Source organism: Leuciscus leuciscus (assembly GCF_965113295.1).
Source record: "Leuciscus leuciscus genome assembly, chromosome: 3".
In the NCBI taxonomy this organism is placed as follows: Eukaryota; Metazoa; Chordata; class Actinopteri; order Cypriniformes; family Leuciscidae; genus Leuciscus; species Leuciscus leuciscus.
The window spans coordinates 42156260-42181319 of record NC_138727.1 but is presented as its reverse complement, the minus strand read 5'-3'; the positions used below and the strand labels follow the sequence as shown (position 1 = coordinate 42181319).

Here is a 25060-nt window from a genome sequence, read left to right as displayed (position 1 = left end):
TAGTGAATAGTAGTGACCAAATGATGCTCAGAAAAAAAGTGTCCAATTATACTGTTAAGAAATATAATTAATTCCAAAGTCTGTTGTGTGTGATGGGAAACTGTTCAGTGATGTATGCATGCCACATAACAAAAAAATAGCAGCTGTGTGGGCAGATTTATTTTGTGTTGTGTAACAAAAAATAAATAAATCTAAATCTCATAGGATGCCTATGAACCAGAAACATTGTAACCAGCCAGACAAGCAACAACCAGAAACAGTAATTTTATTCAGTTTTTATTTTGAGAGCGTGATCCTGGTATAACGATACCTAACAGTTGCAAATACGTCGCTCTAAAATGCAAGTCTTTTTATTAAAACCAGAAGTTGTGGGCTCTAACCTGAACAGGCACAACATGCACAAAACAATACGGATTGCGGTTTGACAAAATATGAGGTTCATCTGCTGGGGTTCTTACAAAAGCTTATGAATATGAGCAAAACAGTCATCAGAGGTTTATTGAAGGAAAGGGTAATTTACAGTTTTTGTATGAGTGAAATGGACATCAAAATCTAATCAGCCTTGTCATACAACATACAAAATACAAAAATATTAAAAGACAAAGGTAAATAATTTGATTTGGTTAATGTTGGCATCCAGTTTGATTTTAATTTCCTCATTGTCAACCCATTCATAAATACTGAAACTCTAAAAGAATCAATTTAAAATAGGCACATCAGCCAAGGTCACTTACCGGCCGCTATTGTATAAATTGATTAAAAAAAAATCTTAAATGTTATGCATCAGAGCATATACATAAAAGAAACACATTTCAAAACTTTAACTACTGTCAATTTCAGCAAGTTTCAAGATTTGAAGAAATGAAGATTTAAAACAAAATTGCACGACAGTGAACTATATCTATTTAGTAATCACTCTCAAACCCATAAAGACTTTCACCAGTACCTAAACAAGGTAAACAATGTGTCTGTTTTATGAATACCTAATGTCACGCTCCAAGTTCCTTGGCTTATGATGACTGTACGCCCCCAAAACCACTGGAAGTGTTCAATCCGGGGTGGTTGATTGAATTAAAATCAATGACAATCTTTCCGTGCTTTGGCTTGAATTGCCTGTAGGACAGAAATAAGAACAGAAGAAAAATATAAATATATTACTGAAGCATGTCCAAATAAAACAAGTAGTTTGTCACTCTTGTCAAATCAGAGACGTTTTAAAACCCCTTTATAAAATTGACAAAGAGAATTCACTTCTTGTCCTCATTGTCCAAGTTGTCACACCTATAATTCACCTCAGCATGCTGGAGTTGAGGAAACCAATTACACACTAGTCCTCGTGAGAGAACACAAGCAGCATCCCCTCCAAAAGGCAATCCCACCAGGACCAAGCACCTCAACATCTCACGAGAAAATACCCTGCCAAGAAGAACCAAACCAGCAGGTGGTAAACTCCTTTCCCCCCCCACTTTTAGCCTTTTCTTCCATCTTCACCACAAACCTTGCTTTTCCGTTCCTTTTATTTTTCTTGTTCTCAATTCACCTTCTATCCCACTCTTTTTACTATTCATTCTTTTATGAACCCCTCCCTCTCAGTGTGAGATGAGCTGGATGTGGCAAAAATCTATTCCTCATTATTGAACCTCTATAACAACAGAAGCCAATCCATTCAAATAGAATCTCCACTGACAGAAAAATTATTAAAGACTTTGTCCACGAACATTCACAAAGCTTGGACTCTCGCTCTCCCATGTTCCTTAATGCAAAGCCGGCATCAGTTGATGCCAGAGCAAATTGATTCATCATCTTATTCAGAATTCAAAATGCAGAACTCTGCACAGCAATGGTGAGGTTTCAATCCTTCATTTCTCATCATCTGGCACTTAAAATGAATAAATAAAAAGCTGAAAACATATGATCTACTACTGCAGTTCATTGTCTGAGTCAAAGTCAGATGTAAACTTTTATCGGACATGCAAGTAGCTCATTGAATTCCTTTTTCCGCAGGTCGAAAATGTGCACAAGGAAACATTATATGCAAACATATAAACAAAATATTAAGTATAAGAATAAACTAGATAGATTAGATAGATAGATGGATAGATACATACATACATACATACATACATAGACACATACATACATAGACATATACACACATAGATACCATACATACATACATACATACATACATACATACATAGACACATACACACATACATAGACACATACACACATACATAGATACCATACATACATACATACATACATACATACATACATAGACACATACACACATACATAGACACATACACACATACATAGATACCATACATACATACATACATACATACATACATACATAGACACATACACACATACATAGACACATACACACATACATAGATACCATACATACATACATACATACATACATACATACATAGACACACACACATACACAGATACATACATACCATACATGCATGCATAGATAGATACCATACATACATACATACATCCAGTGCAAAAGTCTTAGGCACGTTAGTATTTTCACCCCAAAAAATGGTTTTAAGGCAGTTATTTGTATATTTTGCTGTAGTGTGTCAGTACAGTAGGAAATATCAGTTTACATTTCCAAACATTAATTTAGTCATTAATTGTAATAATCCAATGACATTTTTGTATGCACAAGGAATGTCAACAGCCGGTGCTCCACACGGAGATCTGATCTCACCATAATCGAGTCCATCTGGGATTACATGAAATAGAAATAACTGAGTCAGACTAAATCCAGAAGAACTGTGGCAACGTCTCAAAGACGTTTGAAGAAACCTACTTCCAAACCTACAGTATGTGTAAAATTTAAGGCCCTGTTAAAATGCTTTCAAAAATAATGTCATAAATATATTTTATTTATCAATTAACTTCTATTAACTAAATCAAATCAATATTTGGTGTGACCACCCTTTGCGTTTTAAACAGCTTTTGTCCAGGTACACTTGCACATAGTTTCACAGGTAGCTTTGCAGGTAGGTTTCTTCAAACATCTTGAAGACGTTGCCGCAGTTCTTCTGGATTTAGCCTCTCTCAGTTTTGTCTGTTTCTTCATGTAATCCCAGATGGACTCTATGATGGTGAGATCAGATCTCCGTGTGGAGCACTGGCTTTTGTCAGACTCCTTGTGCATACAAAAATCTCACTGGATTATTACAATTAATGACAAAATGAATGTTTGGAAATGTAAACTGATATTTCCTACTACTTAACACTACGTGGTTAAGACTTTTGCACAGTACTATATTTATTTTAACAAACATTAAACACCACCCTCCTCTAATCCCTAGTACTCTACAATCAGATTTATTTTCTGAAATATTTAATTTAAACATTCTACAAAACATTTATTTTACTAACTAACTTTTTTGTGAAATGTTTTGCTTGAAAAGTGTTTTAGTTCTATTTCCTTCAAATAAATACCACTTGGTTTGATATTTTGTTATATAAATGCTATACCATGCCTACATTTATGAGAGGCTTAAATGTCCAAATACTTGGCACAGATGGACACAGACTATATGGACATTGGGTCCAATTTTTTTTTAAATTGTGATGGGTGTGGAATAGATTTTAATATCTTTATTAAATAGCCTATGGCTCTGCAATCAAAGGGCTGAAGAAATGGAAATGCAGAGATCCATAGTAATGCTGGAAGTATTGGAGAACAACCTTCAAAAAGCGGCAGCAGGGGAATTAACCTTGCTACCCTCAAAGACAGGCAAGAGGCATGAAAGTATCTTCAAGGATTTCCTGATTTTCATCTTCAGGCGGATCTACTCCTTTTGTCTCCTCAGGCTCATGTCCCCCCAGTTCTATTTGATCTGACTCTGATGAAAGGCTTCAGAGTTTATTTACCGTGCATCTATATATAGTGTGTACATACAACTGGGAAGATGAGATTTCCGTCCAGTCCGCTCTTGCTGTAGTTCCTGCTGGCTCTCTCTAACATAAAGAGGACTTTGTTAGGACTGCAAACCCCACAGAGAGTTCAGTTAAGTTGTCAGTTAACCCTGTATCTCATTAAAAAATAAAAAAGTGAAGGGCTTCTTCGCTCACATTATGCGTTTAAACTAAAGGTTTTAAATGTTTGCATTTACATTTTGCTCTTTTAATCCCTGTATTCTTGAACTTTAAGCTGACACCTTCGGTATGGTACTCATTCTGTTCGGACTATCTGATGGATCACACACACACTTAATTTTAAGGTGACATTGTTGATGATCTTTGAACTGTACACTCAAACTTCTTTGTCATGTTTGCCTGTTCAGTCTGACTGTATATGTTTATGTTCTAAACTTTGTTTGTTTGTTAATATGTCATTTATGTTTTGTAAAACACCTTAATTACAGATTAAAAGTGTCATACAAAAGTATTTAAGTTTTTATATATTATCATTATTATTGGAAGTAGTAGTAGTAACAGTCACTGATGCCAACATGCATGAGGGGAAACCAGCTCAGCTCCATCTTGAATAAAACAGCTTTTCTAGGCCACTGATATTACTGCAGTCTCCATCTCATGTAGATATACATCATTGTACATCATATTTTTAAATAATACTACTCATTTCTTTGCCAGAATATGAAAAATACAACATTACAATACATGATTTTATTTTAATCATCCACCAGGCTAGTCTCTTAAAACTTGAGGTATCATTCATGTCCACTGCACAAACAAATGTTTGTGTAGAGGTGTGTGTATAAAACAACAGTAAAATATAAAAATATATAATTAGTAATATATCAAATGTTATTGATATGAGTAGTCAATTGTGGCTGTTTATTGCACTTTTGAGGTTGTTATGAAGGTGATACGATTTGGCTTCCGATGGAGTATGAGACAAATCCAGACTTGTGCACAGTGCTTACTCATTTTTCCCCAAGCGTGTCTTTTTTTGAAGGCTCACAGAAGCTTTTTGATGCTTCAGGTCACACATACACCCACACATCTGAGGGTCAGGCTCCGTTACAGCCTTGATTGTACAATCGTTCGGGCCAGTCAGATCCGACAGGAATGCAAATGAACCCTCTTAATTTCCAAGCCACACACCAACCCCTTACTAAGGTCAGACTCGAGAGACTTACTTGTACGTGATGCCCGCCAAGTTAAGCAGACGTCTGGAGGCAGTCATTTCTGGAGTGTCATGGTATTTGTCTGACAAATAGATCACATCCTTTATACCTGTAAGGCAGAGATAGCAGAAGAATAGTGTGGGTCAGACAAATGCACACACACACACACACACAAAAACAGAAGGAGAAATTCAAACAAACAGGCCCAAAGAGAACAGGGACCCAAAATAGCCTGTTAGGAAAGAACAAGAGCTTGTGCTAGGGGAGAAGTCGATAACTTGTCGCTGCAGGCTCAAGCCAATATCACCCAATCCCAACTGAAACGAAATCTGCCCTGCTGGCGTCTAAAAAACGTGGGGCATTTGGCAGCACCCCCACGCATCCTGCTGACTACTCACAAGCGGCCCACATGAGGAGAGTCTATAAAAGGCCCTGTTAGCCAAGCTTTACAGAGAAACACGAGGAATCTGGTAAAACCACTTAGACTCCCTCTTGCCCTTAACGCTTTCAGAGGTGAAAAAGAGTAAACCAACATAGCCAATGGTTGTTGCAACTGCAGGTGAATATATCGGAGAGAGAGACACACACACCACCCCAAAATACACAGCGTCTCCATCAAGTACTTTTATCTGCACAGGAGGAGAAAAGTGCTCTGATCGAAGGCAAAATTACTTGCAGAGTGAATTCCACCTTTCATTAAAGGCTGTCATTACAACCATGGGGCTTCTCCATGGAATTATTTGAACAATTTAAGAGGCAACAGATGAAATTACCATGGAACATCCTGGCTATGCTATCTTAAAACCATGCCATCTTTTGTTGGTGACATTTCATGGTGCATAGGGGGAGGGAAAAGGACTTCTCATCTGGCTATTTAAAATAAAAAGCAAGCACTCAAGGTCCAAAAAAAGCCCTCAAACCATTTAAAGTGTTCCAACTAAAACCTGACGTGGTACCTAAAGGAAAAGGCCGAAGAAATTGCACGGGTGCTTCCATGTAAACATGCCTTTTCATGAAAAGAACATGAGGATAAGTATCGAAGCTGCATAAAACACTTCCAAGACGACAAGCTGTCCAACAGAAGGGAAGCTTCTGATAGAAGGTGGAGCAGAACTCTGGAGATGCCACGTTTCCAGAATGCTCTCCGGAGATGAGGTGACAGGACAGTCCCTCAGTCCCTCCAAAAACAGTCACAGGAAGTGACAAGATGGCAGCTGCTTGGGAGCTGAACACTTTAATTCCTCAGAGAGAGGAGAGGCTCTAAAGCCGCGCTTCAGAAACGCTGTCGCTGGCACCGAGAAGCTAAAGTGCAGGGGGGACATCAACATGGGAGCCAGAGGAAGTGAAAATGATTGGTGTCATTTCATACAGTGAGATTGAGAGATGGACACGTTTGAACTGCATTTGAAATGAGCTGTAACACTTTCTCACTGGAGGAATAGCTACAGAATTAGATACAGAAGGGGGAAATGTAATATCTAGGGTCTTCAATTTCACATTTGTCGTGAACAAAATTATAGATAGAGAAAGAAGGGGGAGAAAGTACAGTGAAAGATCTCATTTTAGAACAAGAACAGTGGTCAATGAGTGCGTTTATATGCCCCCTCATAATGTGATTATAATAGGATTTTGGCAATATTGGGATTAAACTTTACCTCATATAAACGCAATACTTCGATCAAACTAACGCAATTAAGCTTATAATTGTAGTAAGCATATTCGCATTGAACTATGTAGTGTACGACGATTTTAAATCAAAATAAACAGGCATTTAAACACCTTAATCGCATTATTGCCAGTCTGACCAAAGTGCGCATATGCTCGGATGTACGCGGATGGCGTGTGTTTTCACACAACGTCATGAATGAACTATGTGACATAATTCTGAAGTTTTCCCTTTACTCTGAATCGCTAAACTTGGTCAACAGTCTCTGCTCCGTATCTTCATCTAAACGGCGCAATGTTCATCACAGCGCCAAATAATATCTAATACATCCACAAAAATGTATTTTGAATTTGATGCGAGTAGATTAAAACAATGGCCAGTAACATTTATACTGTATGCCTATCTGAGTGTGGAATAACCATACTTATTAGCAAATAATCAGAATAATGAAAATTGCATGTAAACTGGAGTGAATAGATCTGCTCGTGTCATTTAAACATCTTACTGCGATTTAAACTTTACTCTGATTATTAGAAATAATCACATTATTGGTGCACATGTAATCATAGTCATTTGACCAAGAAGGCAAACTCTGTGTGGGAAGTCAAACGAAATCTTTGTCGCCAGGCACAAAAATGCATACCATTGGCACCAAAATAAAGGAAAATATTCCTTTTAATAAATCCCTCTGGTTGTAATTAAATTATGTTAGTTTTCTGTTAAAGAAGCACACACCAGCAATATCAAAAGGTTTACCACGTACATAGAAACAAGATACAGCCCGGATGCCTTTATAAGAGAATCAGGGTGGATTCGCATTCCAAGTCTACTAATATTCCCTTTATCCTCATGTTTTTTACATGCAGAGGCTTTTGTGTTTCTTCATATCGTGAGGCTTTACAACTTCTAGTAAACAAACATGGCCAGAACACCTTCAAAATTAACCAACAGCGACGACACCCCGACTCGATTCTTTTAAACTCAGCATTCAAACATTAAACATCCGCTTGGTTCAGCTCCATCTGATTGGCATCATCAGAGGGCGTTTTTAATGAGGTCGGACGATCATTTTTAGCAGCGTTTTGTTGCATCCTATAGAGCGCGTGGAGACGAAAGGGAAAGAAAGTGCTGTGTGTGTTCCTTAATGATGCCAGAGCATTGAGAGGAAGCTGACACCCCACTGAGAGATGGGCCGGGGCAAGGCCAAGCATCCTGAAGATCAGACGGCATCGGAGCGTGTGTCATGCTATCTTCAGCACACAGCTTCAGTAGGCTTTGCCACAAGTGTACATGGAGGGGATTCAGGAAAAGAGAGAGAGAGAGAGAGAGAGAGAGAGAGAGAGAGAGAGAGAGAGAGAGAGAGAGAGAAGATCAGGACAAAAAGACTTGGAGGGGAGGAGAGAGAATGGGGAAGAGGGTGTTAAGAGAGTTCAACAGATAAGAAGAGATTGAAAATAACAACAGAGCAGGGTTTGGAGATGGAAAAATAAGAGGAAGACAACCTGTCACTATGTAGGCTGTATCTAAGCAGCCAAGAAGACTCACAAAGAAGCTGGCTGCTCAAAGTGACGCCCACTGCAGGTTTCTCAGTATGGCAGGATGACCATAGAGAACCTCAGTTTCCACCTGTCTCCACTGTCATTTCATCTGCAGCCACATCAGCCCTGACAAGGTTGCCACTTTTTAAAAAAAAAAGCTCACTGTTTGTAGAGCGGTTCATCTTGAGTCTACCTCAGAAAAAATTTATATTAAATGTGTTTGAAGTGGAAAGTACATAAAGCATAATAAAAAGTTATTTTAAAGCATAATTACAGTCATTCTTGTTGCTAAATTGTTGTACTGTTAGAAAGAGGACAATGAAACTATACAGATGCAACAATGAACTAAAAACTAATTTATGAATATAAACTGGACTATACTTGAGGTATATGCATGGCAGAGGGCATTCAGACTGTGTTCACATCGATAGAAACAGTTTGAGGGCACATTTACATTCTGTCACACTTACATCCACACATCACAGTGCGAGACAAAACTGTTTAAGAGCTCAGCAGAGATTGCATTTAGTTAACTTAAAGAAAACCCTAAAGAGGGTAAACAAGTTATTCAAATGATTTCTCACTGAAGCAGTTTTGGTGCTACTACTATATATACTTGTGTTTATATAATGTGTCTGTGTATATATATATTATTATATTTATATATACACTGCCGTGCAAGAAGTTTTGGATCGGTAAAATTTGTAATGTTTTCAAAAGACGTCTCTTATGCTCAACAAGGCAGCATTTATTTGATTAAAAATACCAAGTAAATTTTTTTTAATATTGTTAAATGTTACAACAATTTAAAATAGCTGTTTTCTATTTGAATATATTTTAAAATGTCATTTATTCGTGATGCAAAGCTGAATTTTCAGCATCATTACCCCAGTCTTCAGTGTCACATGATCCTTCAGAAATCATTCTAATTCTAATGTTAATTTGATGTTCAAAAAACATTCATTATTTTTATCAATGTTGAAAATTTTCTCAGGATTCTTTAAATGAATAGAAAGTTCTATTACATTTATTTGAAATAGAATCTTTTGTAACATTATAAATGTCTTTACTGTCCCTTCTGATCAATTTAACGCATCCTTGCTGAATAAAAGTTGCGATTTATAGAAAACAGTTGTTTTAAATTGTAATATTTCACTATAGTACTGCTTTTTTTTAATTCAAATAAATGCAGCCTTGGTGAGCATAAGGGACTTCTTTTAAAAACATAAAAAATCTTACAGATCCCAAACTTTCGAACGGCAGTGTATATTTTAGTGCTGTCAAACAATACCCAAAAAAATTTTAATCACAAATTTTTTCTGTAATTTATCAAGAATCGCATTTAAAAACATTGTAGTTTTTAATATTTTTATATTGTAATAGTTTCACAGTTACGCTCCAAATTAATGTACAAACAACTTAAATACAGTATATTTTAAATATTTGTTGTAATAGCGCATATATATATATATAAATACACACACACACACATTAATTATAGACATTCAGCATTACAGTATAATTAAAAGCTATCAATTTCAACATTTATTAGGCTTTAATATTTATTTTTATTTAAGGGAACTTAATTTTAAAGATTGTTTTAATCTTCACATAAACCCTTTATAATAAATGTAAATTACCTGTGGCCTTCCTATCTGTGTATTTTTAATGGAACAGATAGGCCTTATTTTTTTCACTGTGAATAATTGTGAGACTCAGCACATCACTGACAAAATATTTTTTAAATAAAACGTGCATATCTTACAGTTTCCTACTGTCTGTCTGTCTGTCTGTGCACTACACAACAGCACAGCTGCATTCATCAGCTCTTGATTAGGTATCAAAAGGAGAATCATGAAATTTCACTGGTACTGACCATCACGAGTCATGACTGCACTAATAGGGACATATCTTTTACACGCCAATGTTGCAGCAAAGAAACAGAACATAACTGTGATCAAAGTATTAATTCACCGATGCCTGTTACGAAATGAATATGACAATTAGCTGTTTACCTGTCACCATAGGTTCAGTGTGCTACTATGATTCCTGAACAGTGGAAATAAAAGTGTTGATTGAAAAACCTAGACATGCACAGTTAGAAACAAATGCTCAGATACACTCTCACCTGCTTGAATAATGAGTTTGGCGCACTCGTTGCAGGGGAAGAGCGCTACATACATAGTGCAACCCTTGACATCTGCCGAGTTCTTATTCATGATGGCGTTCAGCTCTGCGTGACACACTGCAACAAGACATAAAAAGACCTGTTAGAAGCGTTCAGAGGTCACAAAGGCGCACACATGCAGCACAGAATGATGAATCATAGCTATGATTAACAATTCTGCTTCACAACAAACATGGATTGAGCTTTCTTAGCTTGTCAACATTGTACCACTCCACCAGAAAAAGGCTCCAGTCACCAGTTCACTGTTATAAAGGAAAAAGATTTCAAAGCATGAGTCTGAACAGATGTCAGCTCTCCACAACATCACCCAGAAAAAGCCCTGTCTAATCACTCACTCTGCTCGCCTTAATTACGGAGAATGAATTGGCCCATCAGCGGTGGCACATTACCACTGCACCACGAAACACCGGCCTGACACACGTTTATTTTGGCAGAGCTTCAGCACAAGGCAGAGAGAGAGAGAGAGGGCATGTAGTTATGATGGAAGGGAGATATCAGTAATTCACACTCATTGTGTGTTTTAACTGGAAGCAGGCACACACACAAAGCAGAGAGAGTGTGCATGATAAAGCTCATGATGGAGTACGATCAAATGAGTGAACATGGGAGGGGCTGAGCTATTAAATCTATCAAACATTTGATGCATGTTTAGTATTAATCTGACTGGACTGTCATTTATTTAAAAGGTAGCATGGAAGGTAGCATTGCTATATAGACTGCAGCAAAATAAAGCATAGCATCAACTAACATTTTTCTCTGTGGTTGCAGCATATAAACACTGTATCCTATTAGAGAATGAGGTGAAAGTGTCATTATATTCTCAGGGCAAAATTTTTTTTAAATAAAAATCACATTAGGCCAATAAGTCTTATATTTGGTATTTCAGCATCCTCTAGTGGCACAATACTGTACAGACAATTCATTAAATCATTTTTACTATTTCTCATACTTGATGTATGATGTATTAAAATGTCAAGCAGTCCTCATCCACCCTCATAAACACTGTGAATAACAAATTGAATTGGCTTCCTTAAACCCTCAACTTAAATGAACATTTTGCAAAAAAAATTATATTGTTTTACACTTAAAATTATACAAATGGCTACAAGTTAAAAGTTATATATATTGTAGATTGATTTTGATTAAATTATGTAATTTTCAGTTTCACGCTTCAGTACAGTTTTGTAGTATTCCCCCCAGATTTGCATACATTTTTGCTCCAAATCAAATGTTGTAATGCTGTGACACTGTAGCTACCACTACTACAGCAAAGCCTGAGGATTTTGTCTAAACATCATTTACAAAAAAAAAAAATTTTATATACAAATCCTGCTCTGGACTATTTTATGAAACAAATACAATTATTCTACTTCAACAACTTATTCAAAATGCCCTATAGTGCTGCTTTAAGTTTTTTCCTGCCTCACTTGCTAATAATACAGTAATAAAGAAATGCCCGATATGTGGTATCCTTTAGCCCTTATATTTCAGCCATCAATTCTGCACCTGTAAACATTGTAATATAAAAATCAACTTAATATGATTGATTACACTCCAAATCAATGAGACTCTAAACTATGGTCCTTAAGACTAGAGCTGCCCCCAACTAAAGATTTTCCAAGTCGGCTGTAAGTCGTTGATTTTAGCCATTAGTCGATTAGTTAGGGGAGAAATACTAATCCACAATAATGAGCAATTCAAATATAATTAAGCGTTCAAGCGCACGCATAAAACTTGCCGCAGCAACACCAGCAAATAACTCATTAACTTTTCTGAGATTAGAACGCAAACAAAATACATAACCTATAATAAACATATCAGCCTTATCTTAAAATAACGAAACTTAACGAAAATATTTTTCAAATGTAAAACATAAATATTAATTATAAGCAAATTATTAAATAAATACCACTTAATAGAGAAATACCAGTGCAAACATAATCAGGTTGACTGACAAGTAGCCTTAAAGAAGAATGAAAACGGAATGAAGAAGGTTTTTTAGAGGTCAGAACACAAATATAATAAATATATTATATAAAAACAAATAAATGAGTAGAAGAAAACTGAAACACAGAGATTTCTTTGCAATTCAGAGGCCGTTTCAAAGAAAGTTGTTGGCCCCACCCGTCCCAATGAGAACAAAGACAAATTAATTGTATGCAATGTGATTGCAATTACTTTATCTGTCATACCAGACTTCAGAAAAGTTATATCATGGATTAAACAACATTTATCACAAGAAAAAATGTAATGAAAATGAATACAGTCCCTAAGTTTTTATACTTGTTCCTTGTTCCTAAACTATATCTATTAACATTAAGAAATATATTTTTTGCTCATTTAAACAAGATAATCTCCTCTTATCTTTGGAACAAGAAACCCCCCAGAATACGTCTGTGTCTGTGCAAAACCCTAAAGAACAGACGGGGGTGGCTCTCCCAAATTTTCAATTGTATTATTGGGCTTGTAACCTAAGAGCTCTGACTTACTGGCAAGGTTCACATTACATAAACTACTCACCAGACTGGGTCCAGAGAGAATCCTCAGCTTGCCTTCCCTTCTCACTTTCAGCCCTCCTATTCTCACCCTTACCCACTGGGCCTAGACTCTCACTCGTTGGACCCTACGGTATGGAACTCCGTCCAGATTTGGGCCCAAATTCGCAAATATTTCGAATGGCAGAGGGGTTCAATCTGTGCCCCAGTTGCTAGAAATCATAGATTCACTCAGCCTCTAAATGACCAGGCATTTTTGCTATGGCAAGGTAAAAGGTATCTTAACATTTAAAGATCTTTTTGCTGATGGTTGCTTCTTGTCTTTTCACAATTAGAATCTCAATTTAAAATACCTGAAGCCCACTTTTTCAGATATCTACAGGTATGTGATTTCACACGAAATAATTTTATTTCTTTTCATTCCCTTCAAGATCGAAACCCTATTGATCAACTTTTCCCTGAAGACCCAGATTAAAGAGGCAACTTCTCTAGCTTGTATAAAACTTACATCATTATTATCCACTTCTGTTAATGCACAAAGAGATTCCTGGCACCTGGACCTTAAGATCTGCCTGACGGACGAGGAATGGGATGAGTCTAAATATAGGATCCATGGCTCTTCTGTCTGTGCTAGACACAGCCTTATTCAATTCAAAGTGGTACATAGACTTCATCTAAGGCCAAGCTGGCAAAGATGTATTCCTCAGTTGATCCCACCTGTACAAGATGTAAGCAATGGATGCTGATTTTTGTATCTTATTCTAGAATATTTACTAAATATGTTTGTACAAATCCTTTAACCACCATCTTTGGCATTGTGTGTTTGGATTGGGATTGGGATTGGCATTGGGAATACACGTCTTTCGAATATCTGAGTATTGTGTTAAAAGGTGCTCCACGCATTTTACTTATTATTTACAGGCCTCCAAAATACTCTCCAGCCTTTGCTGAGGACTTTACAGAACTGTTATCAACAATTTCCTCAGAGTTTGACTGTTTTGCCATTGCTGGAGATTTTAACATTCACATAGATAATGCAGAAACCAATATGGCAAAAGAAATCAAAACTGTTTAAAAAATGTTTGATCTGACTGTACATGTACATGTACCCACACACAATCGTGGACACACTCTAGATTTACTTATCAGTAAGGGTCTAAACATTTCATCGATTGTTATTAAGGATGTAGCACTGTCTGATCATTTCTGTATATTCTTTGATATATTGATCTCTCCTGCCACTGAAGCTAGATCTGTGTCTGTCAAGAAGAGATGCTTAAATGAGAACACTAGTGTACTATTTATGAAGGCTATATCCTTAACACCAAGCATATCTGCTGACTCTGTTGATTTTCTCCTTGATTCTTTTAACTCAAAAGTTAAGTGTAATTGATGATATTGCTCCTGTGAAAGTCAGGAAGAAGAGTGGCAGACAAAAAGCACCTCGGAGAAACTCAACAGCAGTGCAAAATATGAAAAGACAATGCAGAAAAGCAGAGCGCATGTGGCGGAAGACAAAACTTGTAGTCCATTATAACATCTACAAAGACAGCCTTCATGCTTTCAATATGGAACTAGGCAAAGCTAGACAGACTTTCTTCTCAAATATTATAAACTGCAATTTAAACAACACACGCACTCTTTTTGCTACTGTAGAGAGACTGACAAACCCCCCAAGCCAGATTCCCAGTGAAATGCTCTCAGACAGCAAGTGCAGTGAGTTTGCTTCTTTCTTCTCTGAGAAAATCAATAATATCAGAAAGGTGATCAGCACATCCTTGAGTTGCGCTGGGGTCAGACAGATCAGACCACCTGAAAAAGTAGTTACTATGTCTGATTTCAAAGAAATTGATGGCAAAATTTTGGAAGAAACCGTACAGCTTAAAACATCAACATGTGCCCTTGACACACTTCCCACATCTTTTTTCAAAAGTGTGTTAAACAGTTTAGAAGCAGATCTTCTAGAAGTGGTAAATGCCTCACTTCTCTCTGGGAGTTTTCCAAACTCCCTGAAAAATGCAGCTGTCAAGCCCCTCCTGAAAAAGAGCAATCTGGATAAGACCATATTAAGCAACTATAGACGATCTCAAATCTTCCTTTCATAGGCAAGATCATTGAAAAAGTTGTCTTCAATCAGCTGAACAAATTCTTATGCTCAAATGGATACTTTGATAATTTTCAATCTGGTTTCCGACCGCATCACAGCACAGAGACAGCGCTCATAAAGATAATAAATGATATTCGCTTAAATACTGATTCAGGCAAATTATCAGTGCTGGTACTACTCGACCTCAGTGCTGCATTTGACACTGTCGATCATAACATACTTCTTGACAGGCTGGAAAACTGGGTGGGGCTTTCTGGGATTGTCCTAAAATGATTCAGGTCATACTTAGATGGGAGAGGTTATTATGTGAGTATAGGAGACCATAAGTCTGAGTGGACATCCATGACATGTGGAGTCCCTCAAGGCTCAATTCTTGCGCCACTCCTGTTCAACCTGTATATGCTCCCAATGAGCCAAATAATGAAAAAGAACCAAATTGCTTACCACAGCTATGCAGACGACACACAGCTGTACGTAAGCCTGTTTTATGCTTCTGCGTCGAATCGACGGCGTACCCCCGCGGACCCCTCTGCGTCGACGCGAACCTCGACGCGACCCCTCCGCCGTAGCTTGACGTGCACCTCCAAAAAATTGTAACTACTCGTCGCGGTGACGCAGACCGCAGGGGCTGTGATTGGTCAGATTATACATCATTGTGACACTGAAGACTGGAGAAATGATTCTGAAAATTCAGTTTTGATCACAGGAATAAATTACACTTTACTGTATATTCACATAGAAAACAGCTGTTTTAAATTGTAATAATATTTCACAATTATACTGTTTTTGCTTTGTATTTTTAATCAAATAAACACAGCTGGTGAGCAGAAGAGACTTCTTTTAAAAACATTAAAAATCTTACCGATCTAAAACTTTTGACCGGTAGTGTATGTATATATTTATATATATTCTTTTCTTTTTTTTGTTGTTGCTAGAAATAAACTTCAATCAATCAAATCAATGTTTGTTTTGAAAAAAAGTTTGTTGTTTATTTACAATACAATGATCACGGGTACATCATGGATATCAAGTAATTAACCAAGTTAACATGTTTCCCGTCGAGGCTTCCAACGCAGTTTGGGAAGTTCCAAAGTCGCCAGAAATCTGAAGCAATAGCTTCCCACTGGCTGGTTGAAGGGCAGGGCAAAAATTCGGGCTACAGCGCTTTGCAGACCTCCGATACTATGCGGGACACCGTGGTCGCACCCATTTTGTAGCCCAACCCGGGGATCTGTTGGTTTGCACCCGAAGATAAAATCTTTAAAGTCACTGCCAGTCTCTGAGCGAGGTCAATAGGCATACTGTGTGTAGTCTGATGCTGTATTAACGGCTTTAAACGATGAACAAGATCGTCAAATCGACCTTTCGACATCCGAAAATACTTCAAGTGCATTTCTTCGTCCAAGTCCCTCAGCGGTCGAACAACCGTAACAAATTCGCCAATCCTTCCCCTGTCTTCGTGCACTGGTCGTACAGACCACCTTCGCTGACGTCTTCTTTTTCTTCTACGATTAAACATTTGCAATAAAATCATTTGTTGTTCAACGTTGATTAGCTCCAGCTGCAACAACACTCTCTCTCTTTCGCTCGCGTCGGAAATGAAAAAGCGGAACCGGCGCATGGAACCAAAACAAACTAGGAAAGAGATTCGCGAACCACACCACCCCCTAGCGTTCTGGCGGTGAAATGCACCGCGATGCAACGCAACCCGACGCAGAACCATAAAACGGTCACGACGCCGTTGGAGTGACGGCGTAGCTACGCCGTGGAGTTGACGCAGAAGCATAATGAGGGCTTTAGCCCTATCACCTAACGATTACAGCCCCATTGACTCCCTGTGCCGATGCACGGATGAAGTCAACAGTTGGATGTGCCAGAACTTTCTTCAGTTAAACAAAGACAAAACTGAAGTCATTGCGTTTGGAAACAAAGAAGTTCTCAAGGTGAACACATACCTTCACTCTTGGGGTCAAACAACTAAAAATCAAGTCAGGAATCTTGGTGTGACACTAGAGTCAGACCTTAGTTTCAGTAGTCATGTCAAAGCAATAACTAAATCAGCATACTATCATCTGAAAAATATTGCAAGAATTAGATGCTTTGTTTCCAGACAAGACTTAGAGAAACTTGTTCATGCTTTCATCACCAGCAGGGTGGATTATTGTAATGGTCTCCTCACTGGCCTTCCCAAAACGACCATAAGACAGTTGCAGCTCATACAGAACGCTGCCGCTAGGATTCTGAGCAGAACCAGGAAATATGAACATATCACACCAGTCCTCAGGTCTTTACACTGGCTCCCAGTTAGATTTAGGATTGATTTTAAAGTATTATTACTGGTATATAAAGCATTCAATGGCCTAGGACCTCAATACATTGCAGATATGCTCACTGAATATAAACCCAACAGATCACTCAGATCATTAGGATCATATCAGCTAGAAATACCAAGGGTTCATTCTAAACATGGTGAGTCCGCTTTTAGCTATTATGCCAGCCGCAGCTGGAACCAGCTTCCAGAAGAGATCAGATGTGCTCCTACAGTGGTCACATTCAAATCCAGACTCAAAACACTTCTGTTTAGCTACGCATTTACTGAATGAGCACTGTGCCACTGTTCGTCCGACTGTTTGTACTGTACTGTATTTTATTTTATTTTTCTAAACTGTTTTAATTACTCTTATTTCTTTTTATTATTTAAATTTCTTCTATGTAAAGCACTTTGAATTGCCATTGTGTATGAAATGTGCTATATAAATAAACTTGCCTTGCGGAAAAAAAAACAGAGTCAAAAAGTGAATTGGACTGTATAGCTTTTACTTCTTTGTTGGCAAGGCGCTTAATTTTAATTAATTGGAAACAGTCCATTCCCCCTTCATTTAAACAGTGGGCCAGAGATGTTTTACAATTCCTAAGTTCGGAAAAAATAAGACTTAATTTAAGAGGCTCCAGGTCTAAGTTCACTGTCATGTGACGTCCTTTCATAAATTATCTTCAAAACAATTATAACTGTAAGCAGACGAACTGATGCTGGTGTCAGATTCTGCTTATAATTGTATGTATGCTGTGATGATATGTGAATATGTTTGTTGTTGATTGTTGTTTAAACAAATGTAAAAAATTTAAACTAAAAAAAAAAACTTTTTCAATTGAACATTTTGGATCACTTTGTGGAGTCAAGATAATCATAATAATAAATGAAAAAAAATCATAATCCTGTCCACTGACCACATAAACCAGGGAAAAAATATGAACAGTGCAGTGGATCAGTCAAGTGCCAGACTGATAAATCCTCTCCCAAGTTGTCACACCTTCCCTTTGGCAGTACAACCCATTCAAAGTTTCAGGTTGGCATGTGCCGACTTTAGGATCGCCAGCTCCAACTCATTTCCATTTCTCACACAAATAGCTACCACAAAGTGACCTTGCCAATTCCCTCACTCAGCAGCTCCACCTTTATCTCTCCCATCAGCCCCATGCAGGTGAAAAGTAATCCATGACTGCCACCATGTGCTCAAAAGAGCAAACACATCACCACACGGTGTTAACAGACACCTTACGCTGCATTAACAGAGCCTCAAACAAGTGGTAATGTGGGTGTTGTGTGCTGACCTGTCGATGTCAAACAGAGGCAGACAGACTGATAATTATGGGTAACTGATTCTTGCAGTTCAACAGCCAAGACTCCAGAGGCCTGTTGCATGAAGCTAGTTGAACTCAGAGTAGGTTTAGAGTTGACAAGTATATATAAATCCAACCTGGTTTAGATCAGGTTCAACAGGCTCACAACGCTCTGTATAAACGTTCTGCCAACTCAGGTTTAAACGAAAATTTACGATTAACTCTGAAGCGCATGCACCTGAAAGTGTGACACCTGAGAGCATCAGTTTGATTCACTTCTTCTGAGAGAGTCGGCACAATTCACTTCTCTGTTGAAGATTAAGAGATTGTTATGCAAAATATAATTAATTTAAATGCATTTGCAAGGTAGGAATAAACACCCCTGCTGCAGCGAAAGTTTGAGAAGGCAGCTGAAAGGAAATATCTGAATCAAACAAATTTATAATTTATATAATTTTACAAAGAGCTCAAAATAATACTAATGTTTAAAAGCAAAATGTAATATTAATTGTAAATTATTATAACTACATGATTATATGAATTATACATAATTACAATTCATATAATAAATAGGTTAATAAGCAGCAAAATATGAGCAATTTTGTCTCTAAAGTTCTTTCACTGCTTTCATTTGGATTGAGAGATACAGGGAGAGTGGCTTTATTGCATCAGATTCATGTCACTTTACTCACAGCGAATTGGTCCAGTTTTGGTCTGCTCTAACCCTGAATAAAACCTGCTCCAGAGCAGGTTAGCCATGTAGCATAAGTTAGCATGGTGATGAAACCCGCTAAGCACCAATCCATCTTCTTGAGCCCGAAAAATTGAATTTGCTCAAACAAATCTCAAACTTACCCTCAAACTAGCAACTGAAACCGGCTTCATTCAACAGGCCACAGGGATCAAATTCAGAACTCACCATAGGGGTATTTGGTGTCCAGCTTGTCATCAGCACTGCGAGACCAGGGCAGAAGGTCATCGTCACAACCGTTGGGCATACCATTGTAGCCAATACCCACTATCTTGTTCTCTTGACTCACGATACAGGCACCAACCTGAAATTAAATCAGTTTTAAGGAGTGGTGATACTAAACTTTTCATTTCATTGACTTTCATTCATACGCATGTCAATAAGGGAGACAGGAAAAGCAAGTTCATGCAGATTTAGCTTCGTTTACCTGCAAATTCCTATCACTTGAAGACATGTGACCAATAGAAGATCGACAAGTCACGTCGTGAGCTGAATTAACAGAACGCATGGTGACAGCATCCTAATATACCTGCTGCCGTGCACATCATTATTGTTAATGTTATGTTATTAATGTTTTATCTCGGGATGCCCGAGGTAATTAGAGACTACACCAGCTCCAGTTTAGATTCAGCGTATTACGAAGACTTCCAGATGCCCCAACGCCTGTGAAAAGTGTGAAATCCCAAGAGAACTTCAGATGACGCAAACTCTGAATGAATCAATCAATTATTATGATCAAAACTTGTAATAACTACTTCAATGAGCTCATTACTTCTGCCTAAGATTAATACATGAAACATGATGTTATCTAATTGCATGATTTGTAGATGTACATATCTGAAATACATTACTTGTGCACAGTCACCTCTGATAACAGATAACTTTGTATTGTAGACAAACTGTAACGTAGAAACATGCATTTTCTGGAAGGCTGCTTTGAAACAATGTGTATTGTGAAAAGCACTATACAAATAAATGTGAATTGAATTAATCAAACAACAAAAGACAGAGAAAATCACTCTTGTAGCTTTAAAAAAGATTAATTATTCATATATTCAAAACTTGTCCCTACACTCCCTACAAAATCCCCACAATCATTCTATAATGATTCATTCTTTCCAAATAGAGCTATTCAAGTCATGAAATGTTTTCAAATTGTTTTAGTAGCGCAGAAAAACTAAATATTGCAATGTTAGTTTTTCCAATATCGTGCAGCCCTATTTGATTTCATATTGAATACTGACCACAGTATTCAATATGAACCACATTTCAGATTGATGAGTGGTCACCAAATCAACCCACACTTCAAATTAGTAGGACTGCAGGCAATCGATCTCTGGGTACCTGAGAACTGGGATCTTTGCTCCTCTGTGCTGATAAGAAGGCAACAGCCATGAAATACTCTGGCCACTCCAGGTAATCCTGCCTCTTCTTTGTCAGACCTTCACTGTGTGTTCTAATGGATTGAAAGACGAATGAAATTAAGAAAAAAAAAAAACCTGTAGCCACGAGAGCACAAAAAAACAGACAAATCATTACATTTAGGGAAATATAGTACAGGATAACATGTGTAAACACCAGTGTTGGGTCAGGGTGGAACTATTACTGTCTTGTACTAAGTAATTAGTTACTGTAATTTAAGTAAGGGATTACTCTTAATTTTTCTGTAATTTAATTACAGTTATTTCTGATGTAATTGGGCTAAATACTGTGTATAGACCAATCCGATCTCACGGCAATTCGTACGCATTTTATGAGGTGGCTAAATCGTACGACCTCACTCATACAAATTCGTACGAATTAGGCTAGCCACCTTGTAAAATAAGTATGATGAAACGTCATGAGATCAGACTGGTATAAACCAGTGGTTCTCAACTCCAGTCCTTGTGAGCCGCTGCTCTGCACATTTTGTCTGTCTCTCTTATCTGACACACTCAGTTCAGTTCATGGAGTCTCTCCTAATGAACTGATGATCTGAATCAGGCGTGTTAAATTAGGGAAGACAATTAAAAAAAAAAAAAAAGAATTTATAAATTACGGCCACTCCGCAAAATGTGCGGAGCAATGGAACCACTGGTATAAACTAGAACAATTATATATAAACCAATAGTGGGTTTAACATCAAAATGTATTGTCTGATGATAAAAAGTATGTTTATTATGTAACCTTCTCCCTTTAAATTGTTTGGTCAGTTTAAGGATATTTCATGCAATTTTATAGTATTTATTTGAAAGAATTAAAACAGTTTCATGTCTATCCTTGTATTATTCAGCTGGTTGAGGCTGATATGGGATTTAGAAAGTAATTAGTAATAAGTAATTAAATACTTTTTAGAGAGAGTAATTAGTACAGTAATCTAATTACACTGTTGAAGAGGTAATTAGTAACTAGCAATTCATTAATTTTTTTAGAGTAACTTACCCAACACTGGTGAACACAAATATGATTATTTTCACCAATATTTGTAAGAATGTGAAAAAATTGAGGGCAGAATTTATATAATACTATCACCCTTAATATTAGCCAAATTATAAAATTATTTACATTGTCATGAACATTTAAGTGGCAGGCACATTGGCAGACAGATGTATTGGCATTGGCAATATTCTGCTGTTTTGGGATTATCAGCATTGGCCAATATTCGTGCCCTCATGTTAGTTCATAAATGAACTAGAATACTTCTCAAATAGATTGTGTACAATTTCTGTTTTCAAAAATGTATAAAATAGTTTTCAGCATATGTGTGCGTGCATGTATCTCAGTTGCTACACTTGTATATTACATTGTACTACCGTTCAAAAATACATTTAAATAGTAATGTTGTGCAATAATATTAGAATTTAAAATAACTTTTTTTCTATTTTAATATATATTGTAAATTGTGATGACAAAGCTGAATTTTCAGCATCATTACTCAGTCTTCAGTGTCACATGATACTTCAGAAAGCATTCTAATTTGCTGCTCAGGAAACATTTACAGTTAATGTTGAAAACAGTTGTGCTGCTTAATATTTCTGTGGAAACCATGATCATTTTAATTCACGATTCACGAACATTCACTGTTCAAAGAACAGTATTAATCTAAGATTACATTTTTATTATAGATTAAATGATTATATTAAAGATTATAAATGGTTTACTGTCGTTGCCACATAAAGGTATGCATTTACATTTATTCATTTAGCTGACGCTTTTATCCAAAGCGACTTATAATTGCTATATATGTCAGAGGTCGCACGCCTCTGGAGCAACTAGGGGTTAAGTGTCTTGCTCAGGGACACATTGGTGTCTCACAGTGGATTCGAACCCGGGTCTCTCACACCAAAGGCATGTGTCTTATCCATTGCGCCACCACCAACCCCAATTTCTTTACAAAAAAATATCTAACTGACCACAACCTTTTGAATGGTAGTGTACATTCATCATATCTGCATCTCCAGTATAGAAGATTCCTATTGCCTCAGCAGAGTACTAGTCAAGTCAAGTCAAGTTTATTTGTATAGCGCTTTTCACAATACAGATTGTATCAAAGCAGCTTCACAGTATTAAATTAAAATAATACAACAAAGTTTGATTTATTGATTGATTGATAAAATTAAATTAAATATCCCCAAAATATCCCCAACTGAGCAAGCCAAAGGCAACAGTGGCAAGGAACTACATCTTTATCATCATACTGACGCCCAGCAATGACGGTCTACTCTATGTGTGATAAGCACTGACAGACATGATCATCAGACGGTTTTCCTCCAGGGCTTTCCGTTTTAGTTAAAAGTGATATTACACCTTGACTATCTTTGAAAGGCAAGGGGATTTATGTGTGAAGATGTAATGGACCCATCTGACTTGACTCACTCTTTTTCCTAATGTCTCTGGTGATTCTCTCTTTTTTGAGCAGCTGTTAGAGCAGGTGTGTGTGTGTGTGTGTGTGTGTGTGTGTGTGTGTGTGTGTGTGTGTGTGTGTGTGTGTGTGTGTGTGTGTGTGTGTGTGTGTGTGTGTGTGTGTGTGTGTGTGTGTGTGTGTGTGAGAGAGAGAGAGGGAGAGAGAGAGAGAGAGAGAGAGAGAGAGAGAGAGAGTCTAATGGTGGAATACTGAGAGTTGATGATCTGAAGCTAATGGGCAGTTCAGTGAGACAATGCTGAGGTAGTCATTAAACAGTTTTAAAATGTGCAGTTATCTGAAAACCATTCACACGATATAGATGAAAATACAATGGGTTTTTAGATTTTCCTTTTAAATCTAATCTGATTTGATTAGTGAGCCTCACTTACGGTCGCAATGATTTTGCCAGATATGTTCCTGGATTTAACATATTTTGTTTATCCTGGACATTCCTTTCCGAAAACAGTCCTAACCCCATCCATACCCCTAATCCTTCCCATAAATTATCCCTAAAATTAGAGGGAAATGATGCAGCTAATTAACCCTGCTGTAAGCCTAAACTTGACATAACCTGATTAGTTGATTGCCATGTTTTTCCAGGATCAACAGAGCTGTTGATCAAGGAACATCACAGCCAGCTTCCAGGGCTGAAGATGCCAAACATGGCCACAAGAGTGCAGTAATCATGAGATCCATCTTCATGTGCAACTATTTTCCAGTAGGCATATTTGCCAACAAGCCAAAATAGCGTTTTTGTGCTAATGTGCCAGAAACATAAACATATATCTTCTGAAAAACTGCCAACACACCGTTGTTGTTTTCACACAACGTTCATTTCTGGTGAACCCTTTTTTACTAAACTTATGCACTTCTCAGTATAACACATTTCTCAGGAACACAAATCTAAAATTATGTCATATCTTCGCCCTAGACAGTAAAGCAATATATACAACACGTTACCCGTTGAGCTGGGGTGTGCCGTTCTCTGCCTTGTCCTCCATGTCTTAATCAGAAAGTGTCTGCAGTGCTCTTATCGACATTCGGCTGTACGTCCACTGTGCAGTGCCGAACAGACAGAGCAGAAGAACTTCCCGCGAAAAACCATGCGAAAAACAAGAGACCAGCCCCCTGTTCCGGGTTTAGAGGAGGAGCAAAGAGTTGAATAGCGCCATCTCTCCACAATTCTGCACACTGCAGCGAGTCTCTCTCTTTACATTCCAACCACTCTATTGCATTTTTGTATATTAAAATACGTCGTACTCTTGCAGTTACTTAAAAGCGTTAAACGCGCGCTCGTTCATAAGATAGGCTACATTATTCTTCTGTAGCCTACTTTGTTTTTGTTAGAATAATAAAACAGAATGTATAACATAACAAATGTCTCTAAAATTATTGCAATTGAGTATTGTTTTAGAAGTATTGTAAGACAGTTAAGTATAGGCATACCTTCTTAAAATGAAATCGATGAACGCATATGGAGTCATAACATGAATAACACTGCAAATAATAACGGGGTCAAAATCACCGTAAAGTGCATTTGAGACTTCATAATTTCCTAAATAAAAAGCCGAGATTTTCCATATGACTTTAGTTTGTTTTGTATTAAGGAGACCTTATAGGCTGTTAGAAATGCATGTTGGTCAAGCTCCAGCACTTTTTATAAATTAACTGCAAGTAGA

General features: G+C 37.4%; 1 protein-coding gene across 2 annotated transcripts; it reads right to left on the bottom strand.

Annotated features, from left to right (window-relative positions):
* Nucleotides 1-248: 248 nt before the first annotated feature.
* dctd (dCMP deaminase) lies at nt 249-24503 on the bottom strand. 2 transcript variants are annotated; one of them, XM_082163278.1, is made up of 6 exons: nt 24342-24503; nt 20843-20954; nt 19667-19802; nt 10465-10581; nt 5145-5241; nt 249-1113 (listed from the first exon to the last, which is right to left on the bottom strand). In XM_082163278.1, exons 1-6 carry the CDS (start codon nt 24380-24382, stop codon nt 1011-1013), a joined length of 606 nt encoding a protein of 201 aa, XP_082019404.1. In that variant the 5' UTR covers nt 24383-24503; the 3' UTR covers nt 249-1010. The 2 variants fall into 2 exon arrangements, with proteins under 2 accessions (XP_082019404.1, XP_082019405.1); XM_082163279.1 differs by lacking the exon at nt 10465-10581.
* Nucleotides 24504-25060: the final 557 nt, after the last annotated feature.

Coding starts and splice junctions, on each gene's coding strand:
- dctd (XM_082163278.1), bottom strand. CDS start 24,382: ATGGAGGACAAGGCAGAGAACGGCACACCCCAGCTCAACGG. Junction 19,803..20,842: donor GCAAAGATCCCAGTTCTCAG/GTACCCAGAGAT, acceptor ATTTAATTTCAG/GTTGGTGCCTGTATCGTGAG. Junction 10,582..19,666: donor GGACACCAAATACCCCTATG/GTGAGTTCTGAA, acceptor GTCTTGTTGCAG/TGTGTCACGCAGAGCTGAAC.